Raw genomic sequence first — 23,092 nt, forward strand, 5'->3', positions numbered from 1 at the left:
GTAGTCTGTTTTCTCCAGACTAGATTCATTTATTTAATTTTATTTATTTTTACGGGATTAAAACATATATCCCTGGAATCGCACCAACCCATAGAATACAAGTAAGGCATAGTACACATCTGCGTTTGGCAAATCCGTTTGAAATTAACCCCTTAGAGACACAGCCCAAAAGTGACTTAAGGACCAGGCCTCTTTTTTCAAATCTGACATGTCACTTTAAATGGCGATAACTTTGAGACGCTTTAACTTACACAAGTGATTCTGAGATTGTTTTTTCGTAACACATTGTACTTCATGTCAGTAGTAAATTTTCGTCGATATGTTTTGTCTTTAATTATGAAAAAATAGGAAATTTGGTGAAAATTTTGAAAAAAATGCAGTTTTCAAACTTTGAAATTGCAAGCCTTTCAAATAGAAAGTCATACTACCCGAATTTTTTCATAAATATAATTAACCATGTCTCTGATTTATGTAGCAATCAAATTTTAAGCACCCTTTCATTTTTTTCAGATATTATAAGGCTTACAAGTCAAGCAGTAATTTTCCAAATTTTCAAGAAAATTTCCAAAACCCATTTTTCAAGGGACCAGTTCAGTTCTGAAGGGAACTTGAAAGGCCTCTCTAATAAAACCCCCCAAAAGTCACCCCATTCTAAAAACTGCACTCCTGAAAGAATCTAAAACAGCAGTTAGAAAGTTTCTTAACCCTTTCAGCATTTCACAACAATTAAAACAAAATGGAAGTCAAATTTACATTTTTCAATTTCTGTCACTAATATATTCATTTAGCCCTAGAATTTACACATTTACTAAGGTTTAAAGGAGAAACTGCACCCCACATTTTGTTACACAATTTCTCCCGAACACAATACCCCATATGTGCTGGTACCCTAATGTACGGGCACACGGTCGCTCTCAGAACAGATGGAGCACTAATTGGATTTTGTAGGCCAGATTTTGCTAGAATATTTTTCAGGCGCCATGCCCCGATTGCAAAGCCCCCAAGGTGCCAAAACAGTGGAAAACCCCAAAATGTCACCCCATTTTGGAAACTAGACCCCTCAAGGAATTTATCAAGGGGTATAGTGAGCACTTGGACCCTACAGGTGTTTCACAGATTTTTTTTTACCATTGAGATGTGAAAATGAAAAATTACTTTTTTTTATAATAAAATGTCACTGTAGCCCCAAATTTTTCATCTTCACAAAGGGTTAAAGGAGAAACTGCACCCCACATTTTGTTACACAATTTCTCCTGAACACGACAATACCCCATATGTGCTGGTACCCTAATGTACGGGCACACGGTCGCTCTCAGAACGGATAGAGCGCTAATTGGATTTTGTAGGCCAGATTTTACTAGAATACTTTTCAGGCACCATGTCCCTTTTGCAGAGCCCCCAATGTGTCAAAACAGTGGAAACCCCCAAAATGTCACCCCATTTTGGAAACTATACCCCTCAAGGAATTTACCAAGGGGTTTAGTGAGCCCTTTGACCCTACAGGAGTGTAACAGAATTGGCCCAACAAAAGGAAAAGTGACATTTTTTGCTATAAAATGTAGCTTTAACCCCAAATTATGCATTTCCACAACGGGTTAAAAAAGAAAATGCACCCCACAAATTGTCAAGCACTTTGCCCCAACTACAGAAATGCCCCACATGTGGATGTAAAGTGATGTATGGGCACACTGTAAAGTCCAGAGCTGAAGGATCGCTATTGGGATTTTGGAGGGCAAATTTAGCTGAAATCTGTTTCAGGCACCATGTTGCATTTGGAGAGCCCCTGAAGTGCTAGAACAGTGGAACCCCCCCCCCCCCCCCCCAAAACGACCCCATTTTGAAAACTAGACCCCTCAAGGAATTTATCAAGGGGTTTAGTGAGCACTTGGACCCTACAGGTGTTTCACAGATTTTTTTACCATTGAGATGTGAAAATGAAAAATTACTTTTTTTCCAATAAATCGTCCATTTAGCGCCATATTTTTAATTTTTGCAAGTACTTAAAGAATTAAGAGCCCCCCACAATTTCCCCTGAACACGGCAATACCCCATATGGGATCATAATCTGCTGTATGGGTACATGTTGGGGCTCAGAATGGAAAGAGCGCTATTTGGATTTTGGAGGGCATATATTGCTGGAATAGTTTTGAGGTGCCATGTCGCATTTGCTGAGCCCCTAAAGTATCAATAGAATAGAAACCCCTCAAAAGTGACCCCATTTTAGAAACTACACCCATCAAGGAATGTATCAAGTGGTATTATGATTTTGAGACTAAAAATGCTTCCCAAAATTTGAAATTTTTAAAGAAATATGCCATTTTGGTATCCAATGCATTGCACCCACTTTGTATTGTCAGAGACCTGCACTCCTAAAACTATTAAGTGGGCGATCCCGAGGGGCAAAAAATTTATATATGTGGGTATAAACTGCTGCTTGGGCGCACAGCAGGGCTCAGAAGGGAAGGAGCACTGCGCTTTATAGCTTTTGGGGTACAGATTTAGAGGGACTTTCTGGGTGCCATGTTGTTTTTGCAGAGCCCTGGAGGTGCCAGTAAACTGGAATTCCCCAAGAAGTGACCCCATTTTGTAGGGGAAATTTTAGAGTCTCTGCAAAAGTGCCATGGCATCCAAAAACCAAACCGTTTAAGTCTGTGCTCCAAAAACCAAATAACCTTCTTCCCTTCTGTGTCTGGCTGGGCCCTAATATCAGTTTATACCCACATATGACATTACGTACGTTATCCGGGGTACACCAGTGTCATACATGTGCCCTAATATCAGTTTATACTCGCATATGACATTACCCCGGTTACACCAGTGTCATACATGTGTCATACATGTGGCATAAACTGCAGTTTGGGCACACAGCAGGGGTCAGAAGGGAAGGAGCGCGATGCGGCTTTTGGAGTACAGATTCAGATGTTTGGTATCTAGACGCCATGTCATGTTTGTAGAGCCTGTAAGGTACCAGAAAAGTGGATTCCCCAAAGGAGTGAGCGCAGTTTGAAAACTGCACCCCTAAAAGAATTTATCAGGGGGTGTAGTGAGTATTAGTATCCCGGACGTGACTGCACAGCGGATGGCGAAGAGGGAATGTATAAGCGGTGCGGAGGACATTGCAGACACTAAATTCCCTACTGTACCCCCAGTAGCTCCTATGATTGGGGAAGTCACACTGGGGTCACTTCAGGTATATTTTCCCTCGTAAGCTCTAAATCCGGGGTGTCCCCTGATATTCGCTTGCACAGCTTATACATTCCCTGCCTGCCGCACCCAGTTGTGTTCTAATGATTTGGCGATTTTGCGGGTTTTTGTCTTCACATTGGTAGAGGCTATATTTTCTTTATTTTTCTGCTGATGTGGCCATATAAGGGCTTGTTGTTTGCGGGATACGATGTATTTTGTAATGACACCATCTTGGGGTGCCTAAAACTTACTGATTACATTTTATTAACTCTTGTTTTGCTGGATTTAAAAGAGAAAAAATCAATTCTGGTATTGAGTTTTACCTTTTACATTTTTCGCCATGCAGCGTACAGTATAAGTAACATGTGACCTTTATTCTGCGGGTCGGTACGGTTACGGCGATACCTCATTTATGTTATTTTTTTATGCGATACTAAGTCTGCAGAACAAAAACAGATTTGGGGACATAAATCAGTGATTTTTGCATCGCCATCTTCTGAGAGGCGTAACATTTTTATTTTTCGCTTGACAGTGTTGGTTGAGGGCTAATTTTTTGCGGGACAACCTGTGCATTTTATTGGTACTAATTTGGGGTGCATATGACTTTTTGATCACTTTTTATAGCACATTTTGTAAGGTGAGATGGCGAAAAATCACTACTTCCGGCGAGTTTTTTCCGTTATTTTTTACCGCCGTTCACTGTGTACATTAAATATTGTTTCAGTTTTGTTGTACAGGTTGTTACGGACGCGACAATACCAAATATGTATTGTTTTTATTAATTTTTTGTATTTTTTTTACATAATTCATTTTTTATAGAAAAAAGGGATTTTTGGGACTTTATAACTTTATTAATTGTTTTCAAATACTTTTTTTTTTTTTACACTTTTTTTTTTACTTGTTCTTGTGTCCCTATGGGACACATGGATCAGTGATTGCATGTATGCATGCAATCACTGATTCTCTACTGTAGACTGAGACACAGGCTGCAGTGACAGCCTGCACGTGTCTCACTCGAGAAACAGGAAGTGAGCTGTGCGGACGGCACAGACTCACTTCCAGAAGACGCCGGGAGCACCAGGTAAGTAAGTGAGTGCTCAGGGCTGTCTGGGGTCACTAACCAGACCCCAGACTACGTATTACAGATACCGGCACCCCCCGATCTCGCCGCGGGGGGTGCCGGCGGGGGGGGGGGGGGGGGATGGGGGAGAGATCGCGGCACCCTTTGTTTGCGGTGGTCATGTTTGACCATCGCAATCAAAGGGTTAAAACCTCCGATCGGTAAAAGTACCGACCGGAGGTTATGGAAAAGGGTGATAGCTGTCAGTAACAGCCATCACCCAGTTCCGATTCCGCCCGCTCAGCTAGTGAGCGGGCGGAATCACCATGACGTACAATTACTTCATGGTGCGCGAAGTACCTCGTGTCCATGACGTAATAGTACGTCAAAGGTCGCTAAGGGGTTAATATTTAACATCTTCAAAAACTGATTTCAAACTGTCCGGATGAAAATTGTGTCAGGGTGGGTTCACATCTGTGCCCGGTGTCCACTTTCAGGCTTCCGTCTTCTGCCCAAGAAACTGGACAGTAGACGGAAACTGGCAGTCAGGTTTCAAACCCATTGTGAGCGTCTTTTGGTCTCCGCAGCGAAACCCGTGTTTGTTTGTTTTTTGTTTTTTTTTTATACTGGACACAGTCAATCATGAAGGAGTTTGTGTCCGGTAAAAAAAACAAACAAAAAAACAGTTTTGCCGCAAAGACCAGAAGACGCTCACGTGCGGACACTGACTGCTGGGTTTCCGTCTCTTGTCGGCAGAAGACGGTAACCCACAAAATAGAGAACAGGCACAGATGCAAACCCGCCCTCAGTATGTAGTCAGTTGGTTGCTATCAATCTGGACTCCTTATTTTTTCAGTACGGAGACAAAGTCCTTCCTGCAAGTTCTACTTTTCTCTCTGCACAAAAAAACTGATACCAGACGGAATGGCACAAACTGATTTACATATTGATTACTTTTAAAACCCATTGAAGTCAATGGACTTTCATCCAGACCGTTTGAAATCAGTTTTTGAAGATGTTAAATACTGATTTCAAATGGATTTGCCAAACGCAGAAATGAACCAGGCCTAACATATCATTTTGGCTGCGTAGGGAATGTTGTAAAAACAATGCCCATAAGATCTCAAGCAAATGCATTTTTTCTCCAAATTTTTAGCAGCTACTGGAAAATTTCAAAAATTAAAATGAGTTTTTGGGTGCAGTAGATGCTGAGGAAGGGGAGGGGTTGTTTTGGTTTTGGTCTGTCCCTTCCCTGAGCTTAATAGAAATAAATTTCCTGCACTCAAATTAATGCTTCCAAAATATTGTGAACTTTTATTAACATCCGACAAAAACGTTTCGGTCTTATATAGACCTTCTTCAGTTTGTCTTAAAAATACAAAAGGAAATAACAAAATATAAGTGATTCCATCTCATAAATATAGTACAAATAATATACAAATAACATACAGACAATAGTACACAACAAGGTAATCAATGGTGTTAGATATGTAGCCCAAAAGGTATAAGGTTTATGACATGTGCATATCTGGGTAACACCATAAAATGAGCAGGCAATAGTAGAGCATGCATAAACAGGTGAAGTAGGTGTATTCAACAAGATGATATACTGCCAAACTGAATAGGATATGTCGCCGTGCTTCTACTGAGGAATGGTGCCCAGCTTACTAGACAAAATGTTATGTCCTATGAATACAATGGTATCACAAATCCTGTACAATCTTACCGGTGGGGTATAGTGGAAAGTGGAAGCTTCTGAAATGGTCCAGGTCAGAGGGTGCAGTAGAGGTATGAGAGTGTGGGGTTAAAAGGGATTTTTGGCGCCAAGAGCCATCAGACCGGGAGCCCCGCCCCTAAAGGGGGCGTGGCCCCAAGCCAAAGGACCCTCGGCGCCTCCCCCACAATGTCTAATCAGCTAAGAGGAAGAAGGAGGAGAAGGAGGATGGCGTTGGTGGTATAGAGGGCAGACACAGGTTTCCCTGTGTCCGCAGCGTTATAAGCCGCCCCGTGGAGTGTGGAAGTCGGGCACTTCCGGTTCGCGTGTGCCGCGACAGGAAGTTATGCGTTCCACTGTGGAACGCACAAGGAAGACGGGCACTTCCGGCTCGCATGTGCCGCGGCCGGAAGTTATGCGTTCCACAGTGGAACGCATCGGGGGAAGTATGTTGTTCAGCTAAGATAGCCGATAATAGGAGAGTGCAGGCAAGTCTACATAGGAAGAACTAATGGAGTAGATCACAGGAAAGAAGAAAGGAAGGAGAAAGTATAATAAAAATAAAGAATAAAAAATAAAAAACAAGGACAAGTGTATAATGGAATAACCATGCGTTCCAGGCTGGAATACATGGAGGAATTAAAGGGACATGTGTATATAAAAGGAAAAAGGAAAAAAAAAAGGGGAAAAAAAAGGGGGAAAAAATCTAAATAAGAAAAAAGGAGAAAAATAAGGAAGAAAAAAGTGAAGGAATAATGGGGAAAAAAAGGGGAAAAATCAGAAGAGAGGGGGGAAAAAAAAGGGGGGTACTAAGGGGAGGGGGGGGAAAGAAGGAAAAAAGAAAAAAGAGGTGAAGGAGGGGAAAGGGGGAACGAAAGGAAAAAAGAAAAGAAGAAGAGAAGTGGGTAAGGGGCAGCGAACTACCCCTTGTAAGAAGACACCGGTAAGTATTGCCCGGGCACCATAATTTTCCTCCTAGGTCATAATCGATTCTGCAGAGAAAGAAAAATATATTTTAGTAATCAAATAAAGAGTCTAAGCAAAGACTTAACAAAAACTCCTGATGTCATAATCACGGTTCAGTCCGCGAGGCTCTAGTGTTTGGAATTTGTGAATCCAAAAAGCCTCTCTGAGTTTTAATGTTTTAATTCTGTCACCCCCTCGTCTGGCCTTGGGTATATGTTCTATGACCTGGAATTTTAACTGAGAAATGGTGTGTTTGGCTTGGTGGAAGTGGTAGGGAATTGGTAATCACAAATTTTTAGTTCGTATGGTACTCTTATGTTGAGAGATACGGTCACGAATGGCCTGTGTCGTTTCTCCAATATACGCTAAACCACATGGGCATTTAATCATGTAGACTACAAAATTAGTGTCGCAACTAAAGTAGTCTTTAATAGGAAACTTCCTACCTGTGTGTGGATGTGTAAGATGGTCACCTTTCTGAATGTTATTGCATTGTGGGCAATGTAAACAAGGAAATGTACCATTTTTGCGGGTATTGAGAAATGTTTGTCGTGGTTGTCTAGTACTTGAGCCTAAGTCTGCTTTGACTAATTTGTTGCGTAAATTGGCGGCTCTCCTGAAACATGGAAGGAAAGGTTGCGTGAAAGATGGAATATCAGGATAACCTTTTTGTAATAACGGCCAATGGGTACGGATAATTCTGTGGACCTTGTAAGTAAACGGATGAAATGTATGGATAAAGGGGATACGCTTAGAGTTATCATAGTGTGTTCTGGGGGTATGATTTCTGTTCAAAGTAGTGATTTTTGATGGGTATCCTCTCTCGGTGAATTTAGATTGTGTTTCTAGTAACCTTTGTTCCCTGAGTGAGCTGTCAGACACAATGCGCGAGACCCTTTGGTATTGGGACCATGGAAGAGATCTTTTAGTTGCTGGGGGATGGTAGCTAGAATAGTGTAATAAACTATTACGGTCTGTAGCTTTAGTGAATAAGTCAGTTTGAAGAGAGCCATCAAATTGTTTAATCACTGTGGTGTCTAAGAAATCAATTTGCTGTGTATTATGGTGTATGGTGAACTGTAGTTCAACCCATACTGAGTTCAAAAAAGAGTGAAAATGGAGGAGGGTGTCCAATGGGCCCTCCCATATGCAGAAAACGTCATCGATGAACCTTTTCCAACATAAACAATGTTGTTGAAACAAAATGTTGTTGTAAATGTATTTCTCTTCGAAGAATGACATATACGCGTTTGCATATGGGGGGGCCACATTGGACCCCATAGCGGTACCCTTCCCTGAGCTTGAGGACTTTTTTTTTTTTTTTTTCTTTTTCTTTTTTTTTTCCCCCCAATGTGGAATTCAGCCTGGCTGAATATATGGTATCTGTAGTGCTCCTATTAACCCCTTCCTGATGGAAGAGGAGAACTGCAGATCCTATATTCAGTAGACCGGGCACTTTCAGACATGGGGATACCTAATGTGTTTGTGTTTCACAGTCATTTTCTACTTACCGTATTTTTCGGACTATAAGACGCACCCAGGTTTTAGAGGAGAAAAATAGGGAAAAAAAATTTCAGGCAAAAAATGGTAAAATATTTAATATATGGGAGTTGTAGTTTTGGAACAGCTGCAAGGCCACATTGACAGGTGACCCTGCAGCTGTACGGGGATGTATAGGGCGTTTTTTTTGTGGGGCCAGGTGTACTTTTTAGATATACCATTTTGGGAAATGTTTATTGCTTAGATCACCTTTTATTTAATTCAGAGGCAAAACAGAGAGAAAAACCCGGCAGTTTAGCACTTTTGATTTTGATGTTCACTGTACATAAAAATATTAGTAGACCGGGCATTTTCAGACACAGGGATACCTAATGTGTATGTTTCACAGTAATGTTATACTTTTATATGTATTCTAGGGAAAGGAGGTGAACTTTTATTTATTTTATTTTTTATTATATTTTTTTTAAGTGTTTTTTTTTTTTTTTTTTTTTTTTTTTTTTACTATTTTAATATCCCCTGCCTAGGGGGCTTGAACCTGCAATCATTTGATTGCAAGTCCCATAGACGGCAATACAAGTGTATTGCCGTCTATGGGAGATTCTATACATTACTATCGTGGAGGGTCATAGACCAGCCGCGATAGTAATATATATCTATGACAGGCCTCGGAGCCTTCATTAGGCTCCCGGCTGTCATCGGAACAGGTCGGCTCCTGCGGCCTCGCCGTGCAGGAGCCGGCCTGCATCACTAAAGGTATGGGGCCGGTGGGGGGGTCTAACTGACTGCCGGGACCTGTGGAGGAGGAGTGGATTTGCAGCGCGGCCCCAGCAGCTAAGACAGTCCCCGGCATCTGCTGTAATAGACCGGCGGATGCCGGGGAGTGTCTTAGCTGCCGGGGCCTGCAGTATTGTCACACTCCTGCCGCTGAAGAAAACCAGCGGTGGCAGTAGCGCGGCAATCTGCAGGCCCAGGCAGCTAAGACACTCCCCGGCATCCGCCGGTCTATTACAGCAGATGCCGGGGACTGTCTTAGCTGCCGGGGCCTGCAGATTGCCGCACTACTGCCGCTGAAGAAAACTAGCGGTGGCAGTAGCGCGGCCATGCTGCAAACCCACTCCTCCACCCACATTCAGACTATAAGACGCACCCTCATTTTCCTACGAAATTTTGGGGGAAAAAAGTGCGTCTTATAGTCCGAAAAATACGGTATGTATGTATTCTAGGGAAAGGATTGATTTAGAACTTTTATTTTTTTATACCTTTTTTTTTTTTTTTGCACTATTTTATGGGAGATTCTATACAGTGGGGCAAAAAAGTATTTAGTCAGTCACCAATAGTGCAAGTTCCACCACTTAAAAAGATGAGAGGCGTCTGTAATTTACATCATAGGTAGACCTCAACTATGAGAGACAAAATGAGAAAACATCCAGAAAATCACATTGTCAGATTTTGTAAGAATTTATTTGCAAATTATGGTGGAAAATAAGTATTTGGTCAGTAACAAATGTTGGCCCATTCCTCAATGCAGATCTCCTCTAGAGCAGTGATGTTTTGGGGCTGTCGCTTGGCAACACGGACTTTCAACTCCCTCCAAAGGTTTTCTATAGGGTTGAGATCTGGAGACTGGCTAGGCCACTCCAGGACCTTGAAATGCTTCTTACAAAGCCACTCCTTCGTTGCCCTGGTGGTGTGCTTTGGATCATTGTCATGTTGAAAGACCCAGCCACGTTTCATCTTCAATGCCCTTGCTGATGGAAGGAGGTTTGCACTCAAAATCTCACGATACATGGGCCCCATTCATTCTTTCATGTACCCGGATCAGTCGTCCTGGCCCCTTTGCAGAGAAAGAGCCCCAAAGCATGATGTTTCCACCCCCATGCTTTACAGTAGGTATGGGGTTTGATGGGTGCAACTCAGTATTCTTTTTCCTCCAAACACGAAAAGTTGTGTTTCTACCAAACAGTTCCAGTTTGGTTTCATCAGACCATAGGACATTCTCCCAATACTCTTCTGGATCATCCAAATGCTCTCTAGCAAGCTTCAGACGGGCCCGGACATGTACTGGCTTAAGCAGTGGGACACGTCTGGCAGTGCAGGCAGATTCTTAACCCCTTAAGGACCAGGCCATTTTTTGGTTTCGCATTTTCGTTTTTCCCTCCTCACATTTCAAGAGCCATAACTTTTTCATTTTTCAGTTCACAGAGTCACATGATAGCTTATTGTTTGCGGGACAAATTGTACTTTGTAATGGCACCATTCAATATGCTGTGCAATGTACTGGGAAGCTGGAAAAAAATTCAGAATGAGGCGCAATTGGAGAAAAAATGCATTTGCGCCATTTTCTTATGGGTTTAATTTTTACAGCATTCACTGTTTGGTACAAATGACATGTTACCTGTGTTCTACGTGTCAGTACAAACGCGGTGATACCAAATTTATATAGTATTTGAAATTTTTTGATACTTTTAAAAAAATGATAAACTTTGCAAAATAGAAAAAAAAATTTGTGTCATCATGTTCTAACACCTGTAACTTTTTCATATTTCCATGTATGGAGCTGGTTGTGGTGTCTTTTTATGCGGGACAAGATGACGTTTCTATTGATACCATTTGGGGAAAGATCCGATGGTTTGATCACTTTTTATTCAATTTTTTATAGGAGGCAAAGTGTTGAAAAAAACGCTTTTTGGCTGTTTTTATTTTTTTTGCCGCTACGCCGTTCGCAGTACGGGATAAATGTTTTAATATTCTAATAGTTCAGGCATTTTGGAGCGCAGGGATACCTAATATGTTTATGTTTAATGTTCTTTAATTACTTTTATAGCTGATCTAGGGAAAGGGGGGTGATTTGAACTTTTATATTTTTTTTATTTTTTTAATACTTTTAAAAACTTTTTTTTTTCTTCTGTTACATTTATGATCAGACCCCCTTAGGTACCTTGAAACCTAGGGAGTCTGATCGCTCATACTATTCACTGCAATACTACAGTATTGCAGTGAATAGGAAAATCGCAGCACTTCTATTAGACGATGCCTCTGGCATCGTCTAATAGATCTAGTGCAGAGACAAGCCTGGAAGCCTTCAATAGGCTTCCTGCTGTCATAGCAACCGATCACCGCCCTCTTGTGACGTTCAGGAGGGCGGCGATCGGCAAAACATGGCGGCGCCCATGCCGCCGGCGCCGTTTACACACTGCGGTCACGTTTGACCGCAGTGTGTAAAGGGTTAACAGCAGCGATCGGCTCGGGCACCGACCGCTGCTGTTAGTGGCAGGTCCTGGCTGTATTATACAGCCGGCATCTGCCGTGTATGGAGTGAGCTCAGCGTGTGAGCTCGCTCCATACATCCCCATGCGACCCATGACGTACAGTTACGTCAAGGGTCGCTAAGGGGTTAAAGAAGTTGTTACAGGTCTGTGAGAGCCAGAAATCTTGATTGTTTGTAGGTGACCAAATACTTATTTTCCACCATAATTTGCAAATAAATTCTTACAAAATCAGACAATGTGATTTTCTGGATTTGTTTTCTCATTTTGTCTCTCATAGTTGAGGTCTACCTATGGTGTAAATTACAGACTCCTCTCAACTTTTTAAGTGGTGGAACTTGCACTATTGGTGGCTGACTAAATACTTTTTTGCCCCACTGTACATTAATATTGTGGCTGGTCAAAGACCCCCTCTCCAAAAAATAAAAAAAAAATTTTATTTTTTTTTGCTGACTCGAGTATAAGCCGAGGAGGGCTTTTTCAGCACAAAAACTGGGCTGAAAAATTCGGCTTATACTCGAGTATATACGGTATGCTCTCACAGCTGCTTTGTTTGCTACATGCCGCGGCTAGTTTTGTCCTAAAGATGTGGCTTTCTCCTTCCCTGGAATACTCCTGCTCTTCCCATTTCTCTTGCAGAAGTTTACAGTCATTCTCTTGTCCAGCTTAACTACGGAATTTAGGCTGTTCTGTTTTATTTATTTATTTATTTATTTATTTTTTCCTTTTCTGTCAGTTGGCTGGCCTCCCAAGCTACATGGTTCCAAGCTGCAGATTGCCCCTCCTCACGCTCTCACTCCTTATGGATACATATAGTGTTCTCCTTCCTTATCTACCTTCTCTTTCTGGGTCAGAATGTTTTTTTCCCTCCCCTTCTCAGCTACATATGATCAGGCCAAACCCTACGGCCCTCCCTATGCCATCTGTCGTCTTTCTAGTTGAGGTCTATTTCTTGGTCCCTTTCCTCTGTTCCCATCTTCTCCCAGCTGAGTTATTGGCTTGCTGTGGTTGCCCATTGTCCCCTTATATGCTGTGCATGCCTCCCCTAGGGTGCCCCCATCTTAATCGTAATTTCTTTATTTTTTACCTTTGCCCTATTTGGAGCCATCTTAGCTACCTTCTGGGCCTGCTCTTGGCCCCCTCCTCCCTTCACAATCTTTTGTCCATTATTAGCCTGCTTGGGCGAAGCCAACACTTTATTTCCTAGTGGTCGGGCTTATACCTAAGGGCTAGTTCACACGGGGACATGGACGCTGATTTTGACAGCAGATTTTGCGGCCAAATCAGCGTCCATACAATGTCCACACTATGTGAACTGCTCCCGCCGCGACCATCGCGGTCGCGGCTTTCACCTCCGCTGTCGGCTCAAATGAATGAGCCGACATGGAGGGCGCTGCGGCTGGGCGGAAGCCGCGGCTCATCGCGAGCGGCTTCCGCCCGAAAGATAGGTCATGTCGCTTCTTTTTCTGCTAGCTCGCTAGCAGAAAAAAAAAAGTCAGCAGTTCACATAGGGATACATTGTATGGACGCTGATTTGGCCGCGAAATCCGCTGTCAAAATCAGCGTCCATGTCCCCGTGTGAACTAGCCCTAAGCCATAGCACATTGTCGGCTTTCCCGGTACTGGAGATAATGGTACCGGCACCATTATCTCCCTCTGTCAGAAGGGTAGACCTTACATCTCAGCTTTACGTCACCGATAACTCCAGCATTAGGGCACATACCGAGAAAGCAGACTCAGCAGTGCTGAGTCTCCGTTGTTTTATACAGCATAAACTTGGTGGCAGTGTCTGCACTGATCACAAGCTTTAACCCCACTAAAACATCGATCGAACAATTAGTATTGCAGTGCATTTTATTAGTGATTAGCCCCCCTGGGGTTCAAGACCCCTAGGTGGTCTGAAATAGGAGTTCAAATTAACTCCCGATCTCCCAAATCCAAATACCTAGAACACGAATAAAAGTAAATGAAGTAAAATACATACACATTAGGGAGAAAGGGGAAAAATCCAAAGGGCCAAAGTGCCATTTCACCTCCTATAAAAATTTGGATAAAAAGCAATCAAAAGAAGACCTCCAAAATGGTATGAATAAAAAGCAACAAAAGACACCATATGCAACACCGTGCACTGAAATATAAATGTATGTGTCTCAGAATGTGGCAACTCCAAATTTATTTATTTTTAGAGATGAGCGAACACTGTTCGGATCAGCCGATCCGAACAGCATGCACCCATAGAAATGAATGGAAGCACCTGTGACGCTGACTTTGCCGGCGGCCGGCCAGCGTCACAGGTGCTTCCATTCATTTCTATGGGTGCATGCTGTTCGGATCGGCTGATCCGAACAGTGTTCGCTCATCTCTATTTATTTATTTTTTCAAAGTTTGGGATTTTAAGGGGTTAAAATGATATAAATTTGGTATTGTCACTGTTACGACCTACAGAATTCAAGTGACATGTTATGTACAGTGAATGCCATAAAAACAAAGCCCATAAGAAAAATGCGCAAGTCTGGTTTTTCCCTCAGATTCCACCCCATTTCGATTTTTTTTTTCCCTCCAGCTTCCCCAGTACATTTTGTCACCCAAATTTTAAGCCCTCGTATGTCTCTGTTAGGGTGCGTTCACCCGATGTAATGTGCTGTTTGATCTGGCACGTATACAGCGTGTGAGAGTTTGCGCGCCATATACGCTCCCATTGATTTGAATGGGAGTTAGGATTGTATATGCCGCATTATTTTGCAGCCGTGATTTTGTGGCCGCAAAATCACGGGCGCAAAATAACGCAACGTATACGATCCTAACTCCCATAAATCAATGGGAGCATATATGGCTCGCAAACTCACACGCTGTATACGTGCCAGATCACACGGCACGTTACATCGTGTGAACGCACCCTAATTGGAAAAATTAAAATTAAGATGTTTGGAAGGCTGGGAGTAAAAAAAAAAAAAAATGAAGAAGAGAAAAAAATGATTGCAGCCGGAAGCGGTTATAAACTTCCTCTCTCATGAGATTCTTATTTGAAGGGAACCTGTCAGGTCGATTTGGGACAATAAACCACCCACAGGTCCTTATAGACTGGGGATCTAGTGTCCCAGATCTCCTTGGTTTTAAATTAATCCGTGCCCACGTTTAAAAAAAAATAATTATATATATATATATATATATATATATATATATATATATATATATTCTCTCTCCCTCCCTATCTATCTATCTGTCTGTCTGTCTATCTAATATATGTATTAAATAAAATTTATAATTGCCTAGAGAAAAGTCTGATGAACATGACCTCCAGTGAAGCCAAGAGCATATAACCTGGCCTAACTGTGCAAGAGTGGTGGGAGGTACGCGGCATGCGCACTGAAGCTGAGGTGTACTCCTCCGGCTTCAGTGAAGAACTGTGCCAGTACAAGGAATACAGCAGCAATGAGACTATAAAGCTTTTTTACTATTATTATTGTGGACACGGATGGTTTTATCACAGTGTGATTTCAGATACTAAACCCATGATTTAACCACTTGTGTGGTATGTCACAAGAAGACTACCCCTAACACTGTTGGCAGGACTATTGGGACCTCATACCACTGACCCAGAAAAAGGTGCAACTCTTACCATGTCCTCTCTTCAGCTGGACAGAGTACACTTCTGGAATCTGAAGCAGACTGGCACAGGCTCTCGGCTCAGTGGGCTAAAAAAATGTAGGAAGAGCAGGGGCTGTTCAGCAAATATTGTACCTGGTGGAAGACAGACTCTAGACACTATAGTGTAAAGGAGAGCAGTCAATGTGTATGAAGGTGTGGCATGGTACCACAGAAGTTCAACACATAGCTGGAAGGGTTGGGTCAGGGACACACAATTTCTAATGTGGAATCTGGGAACAAGAAGAAATGGTCCAGGGAGGTACTGATTCTGCTGCTCAGAGACGAAAAGATCAGTGATCCTGCCTACAGACTTATTATTGAAAGTGATTGGAGGAGAGTCTGTCACTACATCTGAGGACTGGTCCAGTACACCAGATAGAAAGGGTCCCTATATATTGTAGGAATGCTATTTAGATGTACAGAATGTGTTAATGTATGTTTGCAGTTGCATATATCACACATAATGTTTGAGAACTTGTAGTTAAAGAGGACTTATCATTTTTTCTAACAGTGTCTGTTAACTTATTTATTTATTTTTTTCTATCAAGAATCTTTCTAAATGTATGTGTGTATATGCACTTGCATATGTTAATGTGTAATGCGTGTGTATATGTATGTTTATGATCTTTTTTTTCTTCTCTCTTCTTCTCTTTTAAATAGGTTTTCACCTATGGGGGTAGATCATATGAGTAGTATATCTGGTGTGAATGTAGCCAGCAGTGCTTCATCTGGATGGTGCATCTTCATCTACAACCTTGGCCAAGATGCAGATGAAGGAATCCTTTGGCAGATGTTTGGTCCATTTGGTGCTGTCACTAATGTGAAGGTTATCCGTGATTTTAACACCAACAAGTGCAAGGGTTTTGGCTTTGTGACCATGACAAACTATGAAGAAGCAGCAATGGCCATTGCAAGTCTGAATGGATACCGTTTAGGGGACAAGACCTTACAAGTTTCTTTCAAAACCAGCAAGTCCCACAAATAACTTGCTCTTAGTTGTCTTTTGTATGGAATAGAGGAAATAAGATTGACAAAGTTTGGGGGGAGGACTTTTTTCTTTCTTAGTGTAAAACTCATTTGCGCCAATTTTCACAAGTGTGTTTTTTGTCTTAGTCTAAATGAAAAGTGGGGGAAAAAAAATTTTATACACTCGGGATGCAACTTACATGTTCAAATGTTTGAGAGATCCCAACATGTTAGACCAATTTTAATTTCTTTAAGTTATTTACTTTAAATATACAAATAAAATATGAAATAAATAACGTTAAATATACCCTATGGATAAGGATAACTTTAAGCATGTGCTAACCTTAAAGACTTTGAGAAGGTTTGCTCAGTGGGATTGTCTTTTCCAGACTCTGGAAATTGCTTTTTTTTAAAAAAAGCTGTAAAGTTATCAGCTTAGGCATTTGTGTAAATGTATACGTTTTTGTTTTTTGGGGGGTTTTTTTGGGGTTTTTTTTTTCAGTTTTTCAACCTCCCTCTTACTGATTTTTACAGACCTGATCCTTTGTTGTCATGAAGCTGCAATATCAGTTCACACAGAATAAAGATGCATCAAGGACAGGTTTTTATCACTGTGTGCTGCTCCCTAGATTAATGTTGCTACTAATATTCCAATTCCGCTTTCTTTTGGTAATTCTCAGCATTTCATAGAAATGCAACATGTTCCTACAATATTTAGTGCCCCTTTCATTGGATTTTGTTGTCAACTTCTGAAAGTAAAATATGCTGAGATGACTTCCTTCTAAATTCAAATGAGTCATCATGGGCCATCTTGACCCCCCCCCCCCCCCCCCCCCCAGCATCCCCCTCTGATCTCAATTACGCACTCACACACATTCACATGAATGCTTGACTATCTACGAATGTGTGATTGTGTTGTCACAAATAATTTACCAATTAGACAGTTGAAAATACAACTGCCTAATCCTTGTCTCCTATGACTTATGCCATCAACAGAGAATCAGGAGGCCCCATATACCTGAGATGGTTTAGCTGATATACATTTAATATGTATTATAGAGCTGTTGTAAAATATAATCTCTGTTGAAATAGTTCTCAGTACCTGTCATGTCAGGCCTCGACTCCAAAACCAGATTTTTTCATAATCTCTAATTGCTACACTTCCTTTTTTTGGATTTTTTTTTCCTTATCCGCCCATATGAGAGGCAGGGAAGGACCAAAGAGTTCTGTATTCAAATAACTGAACTCTATAAAACATGTTTCATGTTCATATAAATTGATTTTTTTTTTTTTTGTCTTGTTACTCTTCTCTTAATTATGTCACATACTGTGCATAGTGCACTTAGTATTAGTACAGTATAATTGAGTTAATGTGTATAGTTTCAAGTAGAAGTAAACTGTATGACTTTGAAATAAGATAACTGTTTTAATAACACTTGTAAACATTTGAGCAATGTGCATTTTCGCATCCCTTTCTTTGTGAATTTCTTTTGTGGGAGTATTGACCATTTGCAAATAAGTTTAATTTCTTTAAGGCTAAAATATTAACTAACAAATTGATTTTTAGTTTAAAATTAATTTCCTTCCTAAGTTTTCTACAGACTGCCTTGAATTTTCAGTTTTGTTTCTCTTGTTTTTCTTTTGCTTTTTTGTGTTTTTTGTTTGTTTTACTTTTGAATTTAAGACCATTAAATTTGATTTTGTTTTGCTCAAATTTTTGTTTGTTTTTTTTGTTTTGTTTTGTTTTTTTGTTTTGTTTTTTTTTCTTTTTATAAGTGCTTTCAGGCTTTACTTGTAGACATCTAAAATTTTAATACAGTGAAACCTCTTTGAGACCTCCCAAAGTTGCATTAAAAAGGTTTTTTTTTTTTAGGGGGTGGTCTTCTCGAAGATGGTTAATATGGAAAATGTAATCTGTCACAGGAAATGTGGTCTGGATAAAGGGGGGTGACCTTTTGGAAAGGTTTCACTGTATTTTTTCTGGCAACTGGTTATTAAGGTGAGGTTTTATCAAGCAAAATCAATGGCTTATTCTTTACAGATACAGTGCAAATGCACATTTCAAGCTACTTTTACATTTGATATATATAATACAAACTTGCTTGTTATGCTGGAGAAATAAGGTAGAAGTGCCTTCTCTAAATTAAACTACATTTTAGCTTGCATTCTGCCCACATATGGTACATCTGCAGCAAATTTGGTTAATGTTTTTTGTAGTTTTAGACAACCTTTTATAAAGTTGCGTGATTTTTTTGGATTTTTTTTAAAGTATTGGAGCAATTAAAATTTTAATTTCAGACAATAAAAGCTATGGATATTGAGTCAAATGTATTGAAATAGATTTGCCACATTATTCACTCGTTTTATGTATCAAGTCTCAAAACTTGCAATGGCACCATATTTATAATCAATCCCAGGAGACTAATGTGCATATAAGACTTGTGGAAAATCTAGCACCATATCTAAATGTCCAGTTATTTTTGGACCTGAAACTCAGTATATTTTATTTTAGTAGTATAGAGCTAGTTTAGTTGAAACTTTGTAGTGTATAATAATGTCTTTGTTACTGAGTGATATCCTTACTATAGTCATTGTTTACCTGTTCCTTTTCCAATGCCATTTAAGTATTATACAAATGTTTTTGGTGCCACTAGCTTACAGTTGCTCAATACTGGTTCCTAATCTGAGGTTTGAGTTTTTTTTATAACCCATTTGTTCAGGGTATATTTTTCATCTTGTGGTTTTACAATATTAAGGTTAAAGCTCCACATGGTGACCCGAAGTAAAATAGCACTGTGGGAAAAACCACGGCAGTAACACAGTTTTTCCCGCAGCGCTTAGGACAAAGTTTTGCAGAGGTTTTCTCTGCTGAGTTTCTGATTCAATTATGCCTATGGGGAAACTGCCGGTGTTTCTGTAGGTATAATTGACATGTTGCTATTTCTAAAACTCTGCTAGTTTTGGAAATTGCAGTGTGTCCGCAGCCCAGTTTTTTACTGCAAAGTGGGCATGGGATTGCTTTGACTGTAAAACGCCACGATTTTGTCCGCAGCGCTTCAGCCATGGGCAAATCTCAGTGTTTACGCCAAGTGGGGCCCCGCCTAAAGGAGTTTACTGGGAAACGTGTTTTTTTTTCTTTTCTCCAGACTGCTCCATATACTATATAAGGGCCGGCTGCATTACTGCAACTCCACTTCCATCGACGTCATTACTCTACAGTGTGTGTGTGTGCTTCCAACTCTGTATATTGCATAGCACAAGGATTGGATTCAGCCTCAAACAGCTAATGCAGTTTTGAACAAGCAAGACTCCGGGCTTGAGCTAAGTGCATTAGTGTTCAACCAATAAGTTCAGAGACTCTGTAACTGCAAACAGCTTTAGCTCCAGAGCTGCAATCTTGCTCTTGTTTTAAAGCCAAGATCATGTCTGTAGCCCCCCAAAGATTGAGAGACCACTGGTTATAGTGTTAATGAAAAAAATAAATAAAAATTGGTATCACCACATCTGTAGCAACCCCTAAAATAAAATTAATATGTTATTTATTCCTCATGATAAAACCATAAGCTTTAAAATTCTCATTTACCCACAAAATTCAAGGTGTCTCAAAGCTACATTGACAAAAAATGTATTAAAGCTGGAATGCAGAGAGATATAACATGTTACTGGTTTAAAGCTATAAGTGTTAGATCTTTAGAGTAAGGGCTCGTTCACACGGGGCAAGAGGGAACGGATTTTGGCGCTGAATCCACGTCAGAATCTGCCCCCTCACAATAGAGGTCTATGTAGACCACTAGCTGTAGAAGCGAACTGCCCTTTCTTCAAGCAGATTCTGCGGCTGATTCAGCCCCGGCGTCCGCCTTGTGGCAGCACTCTCTGGGCTAGGCCCATTCAATTGAGCCTGCTCTGGAGTGGGAAGCTGCGACTGTCAGAAGTCGAGGCAGGCGCATTTTGATCCTATTCTGACGCGGCTTCCCGCGTCACAATCTTGACCAAAATCCACCATTCCGTGCCCTGTGTGAACTAGCCCTAAGGGGGTTCACACTACAATTACTAAAGTCCATTGTTGTCTTCCATCATAGAATGACAGCAATGGACTTTAGCTGTCACAGATTGATTCTGTGTCTGTTCCCATTGACACTAATGTAAACAACTTGACAGATGCTAGCTTCTGTCATGTTTGTCTAATTTTGTAACGAAAGATAAAGTGGAGGAGCAATAATTGGCTAGGAATGCTAAAAATCTGAAGAAAACTTGAATAGATAAACTTTTGAAAAGATTGCAAGTTGTTTTTTTGCTACTTTTAAACATGAACAAAGGTATGCAAACCCTTTTAAATTAAAGAGGATTTCCACTCAAAATGTAAATTCTAAATAGTAAATCCGTTAGTTGTAGAGTAGCTGGAAACTGGTAAATGATGTATTTGAAGTTAATGCCATGTGTCTTTTTGTTTTGGGGTTTTGTTTTTCCAAAAGTGAGATTCCAGCCTTGTTGGTACTGGTAATAAGATATTTAAAACATTATATGCATAGTTCAGACTTGACCCGTGAAAAGAAGATTTATAGAATGGCTATTTTCCCCGTTTTGTCCACCAAAAGTCATGGTAAAGCTAATATATTTAAACTTAATTTTTTTGTATGTGTATTTATAGATGTGTATTTATTTAAAAAAAAATTGGTGTAGATATTTTTTTTCATTGTAATTAAGGTGGCCATCTCAAAGAAATGACATTGCATCAGTTCATTGCATCAACATTTGTCATTTAGAACCTCTTTGAATGCATTTCTTGCAACGTCCTGAGCTGCATTGGTGAATAGTTTCCTGAAAACTTACTAGGCATAACTTGTATTTTATTAATTCAAATCCATGGTACCTATGGGCACTTATCCAGAGTGCAGTGTTAAAGCTGTTATGTCATAAACAATACTTTAAATTGCTGATCACTTGGGGCCTGACCAGGGAGGCGGGGTGCCTTTACCTCCATTGTGAATGTCAGAGCAGAGAAAGCAGCCACACCCATTGAGGATGTGTGCAAACGCCTTGCTCCCATTCAATTCTTTGGGAATACTGTACTCTTTTCAGCTTTACCATTGAAGAGAATGGTAGCAGGAGGTTTCGGCTGCTCTCTCTGCAGCTGCATTCACAACACAGGTAAAACACCACCCCATTCTCAGGTTATGTGGGGGTTTCAGAATGTGAATAACCCCCAATTGGACTTGTAAGCCAAGAGTTCATATAATTACTGGTGATCCTGTATGTTTTCACACAGAACTTCATGTATGTCTGCTCCTTGTACACTATATCCAATTGCCTCGGAAGATAAAATATTTTACTATAAGGCTCCATGCACATGTATCCTTCTGATGAAAATGGAGCAGGCCCTGCCCAGCTCTGTGTCATTGGAACGAACTGTTAGACCCATAGATGTCAGTGCATAACAACATGTACTGTCATCCAACTGCATTCTGCTTCAACCTCTGCCCCACATCAGAAGCACATTTGGTCGTGTGCACTGGGTTGTGATTTTGAAATATGAAGCCCTGCAAACACAAGTATATGTTCTGTGATTGATTTAATGGTTTTATTGCATTGTAATCGCATTCATAAGGACCCAAAATAATATTCAGTATTTTTTTATCTGTGCTGTGATGCCTTTTGATCTGGGTGAACATTTTTTTTTTTTTTTTTTTTTTTTTTTTAATTTCTGTATGGTGTATGTTCTTCATAGTTTTCAGGAATATGGACTTTTGTTCGATATCACCCTTCATTATCAAGAATACTTGCCATTTAAGCTCTTATGTGCTGTGGCCAATATTGACTGCAACACAAGTCATTTTACAGAAAAAAATGTACCGTATTTTTCGGACTATAAGACGCACCTAGGTTTTAGAGGAGGAAAATAGGGGAAAAAAAATTGGAAGCAAAAAATGGTAAAATATTTAACATATGGGAGTTGTAGTTTTGCAACAGCTGCAAGGCCACATTGACAGGTGACCCTGCAGCTGTACGGGGACGCATAGAGTGTTTGGGGTTTTTTTTGCGGGGCCAGAAGTACTTTTTAGTTATACCATTTTGGGGAATATCTATTGCTTAGATCACCTTGTATTGGAAAAAAAAAACGGTGGTTTATGATATATGATTTTCTACTTTTATATATATATTCTAGGGACAGGAGGTGATTTAGAACTTTTATTTCATATTTTTATTATATATTTTTAAAGGTTTTTTTTATTATTATTATTTTATTCCCCCCCGGGGGCTTGAACCTGCAGTCACTTGATTGCAAGTCCCATAGACGGCAATACAACTGTATTGCCGTCTATGGGACATACTGTATATTAGTATTACGGCTGGTCATAGACCCAGCCGCAATACTAATATAGCAGTGACAGGCCCGGGAGCCTTCATTAGGCTCCCGGCTCTCACCCGAACAGGTCGGCTCTTGCGATATCGCCGCGCAGGAGCCGGCCTGCAACTTCACAGGTACGGGGTCGGTGGGGACCGGCCCCGGGGGAGAAGGGGCCGCCAATCCAGACTACAGACCCGGCATCTGCTGTACTAGAGAGGCGGATGCCGGCGAGGGATAGACGCCATCACAGGTGCCGGGGCCTGAGACATCGCTGCGTTCCCCTGCCCTGCATGAAGCCAGCGGCGGGGGGACGGAGGAGCAGAATAGCATCGCCGCTGCTGGCTTCATGCGGGGCAGAGGAGCGCAGCGATGTCTCAGGCCCCGGCGTCTATCCCTTGCCGACATCCGCCTCTCTATTACGGCGGGTGCCAGGCGCCACA

The 23,092-nt window shown here is 40.9% G+C and overlaps 1 protein-coding gene across 1 annotated transcript in view; it reads left to right on the forward strand.

Moving 5' to 3' along the window:
• Positions 1-17,903, forward strand: part of ELAVL1 (ELAV like RNA binding protein 1) — a 47,364-nt gene extending 29,461 nt beyond the window's left edge. Inside the window, exon 6 of the mRNA XM_075283655.1 lies at positions 16,001-17,903. Coding sequence (XP_075139756.1) covers positions 16,001-16,325 — 325 coding nt within the window. The 3' untranslated portion in view covers positions 16,326-17,903. The remainder of the gene's footprint in view (positions 1-16,000) is intronic.
• The last annotated feature ends 5,189 nt before the right edge of the window (positions 17,904-23,092 follow it).

This window comes from Leptodactylus fuscus, chromosome 1 (assembly GCF_031893055.1).
Source record: "Leptodactylus fuscus isolate aLepFus1 chromosome 1, aLepFus1.hap2, whole genome shotgun sequence".
Classification (NCBI taxonomy): Eukaryota; Metazoa; Chordata; class Amphibia; order Anura; family Leptodactylidae; genus Leptodactylus; species Leptodactylus fuscus.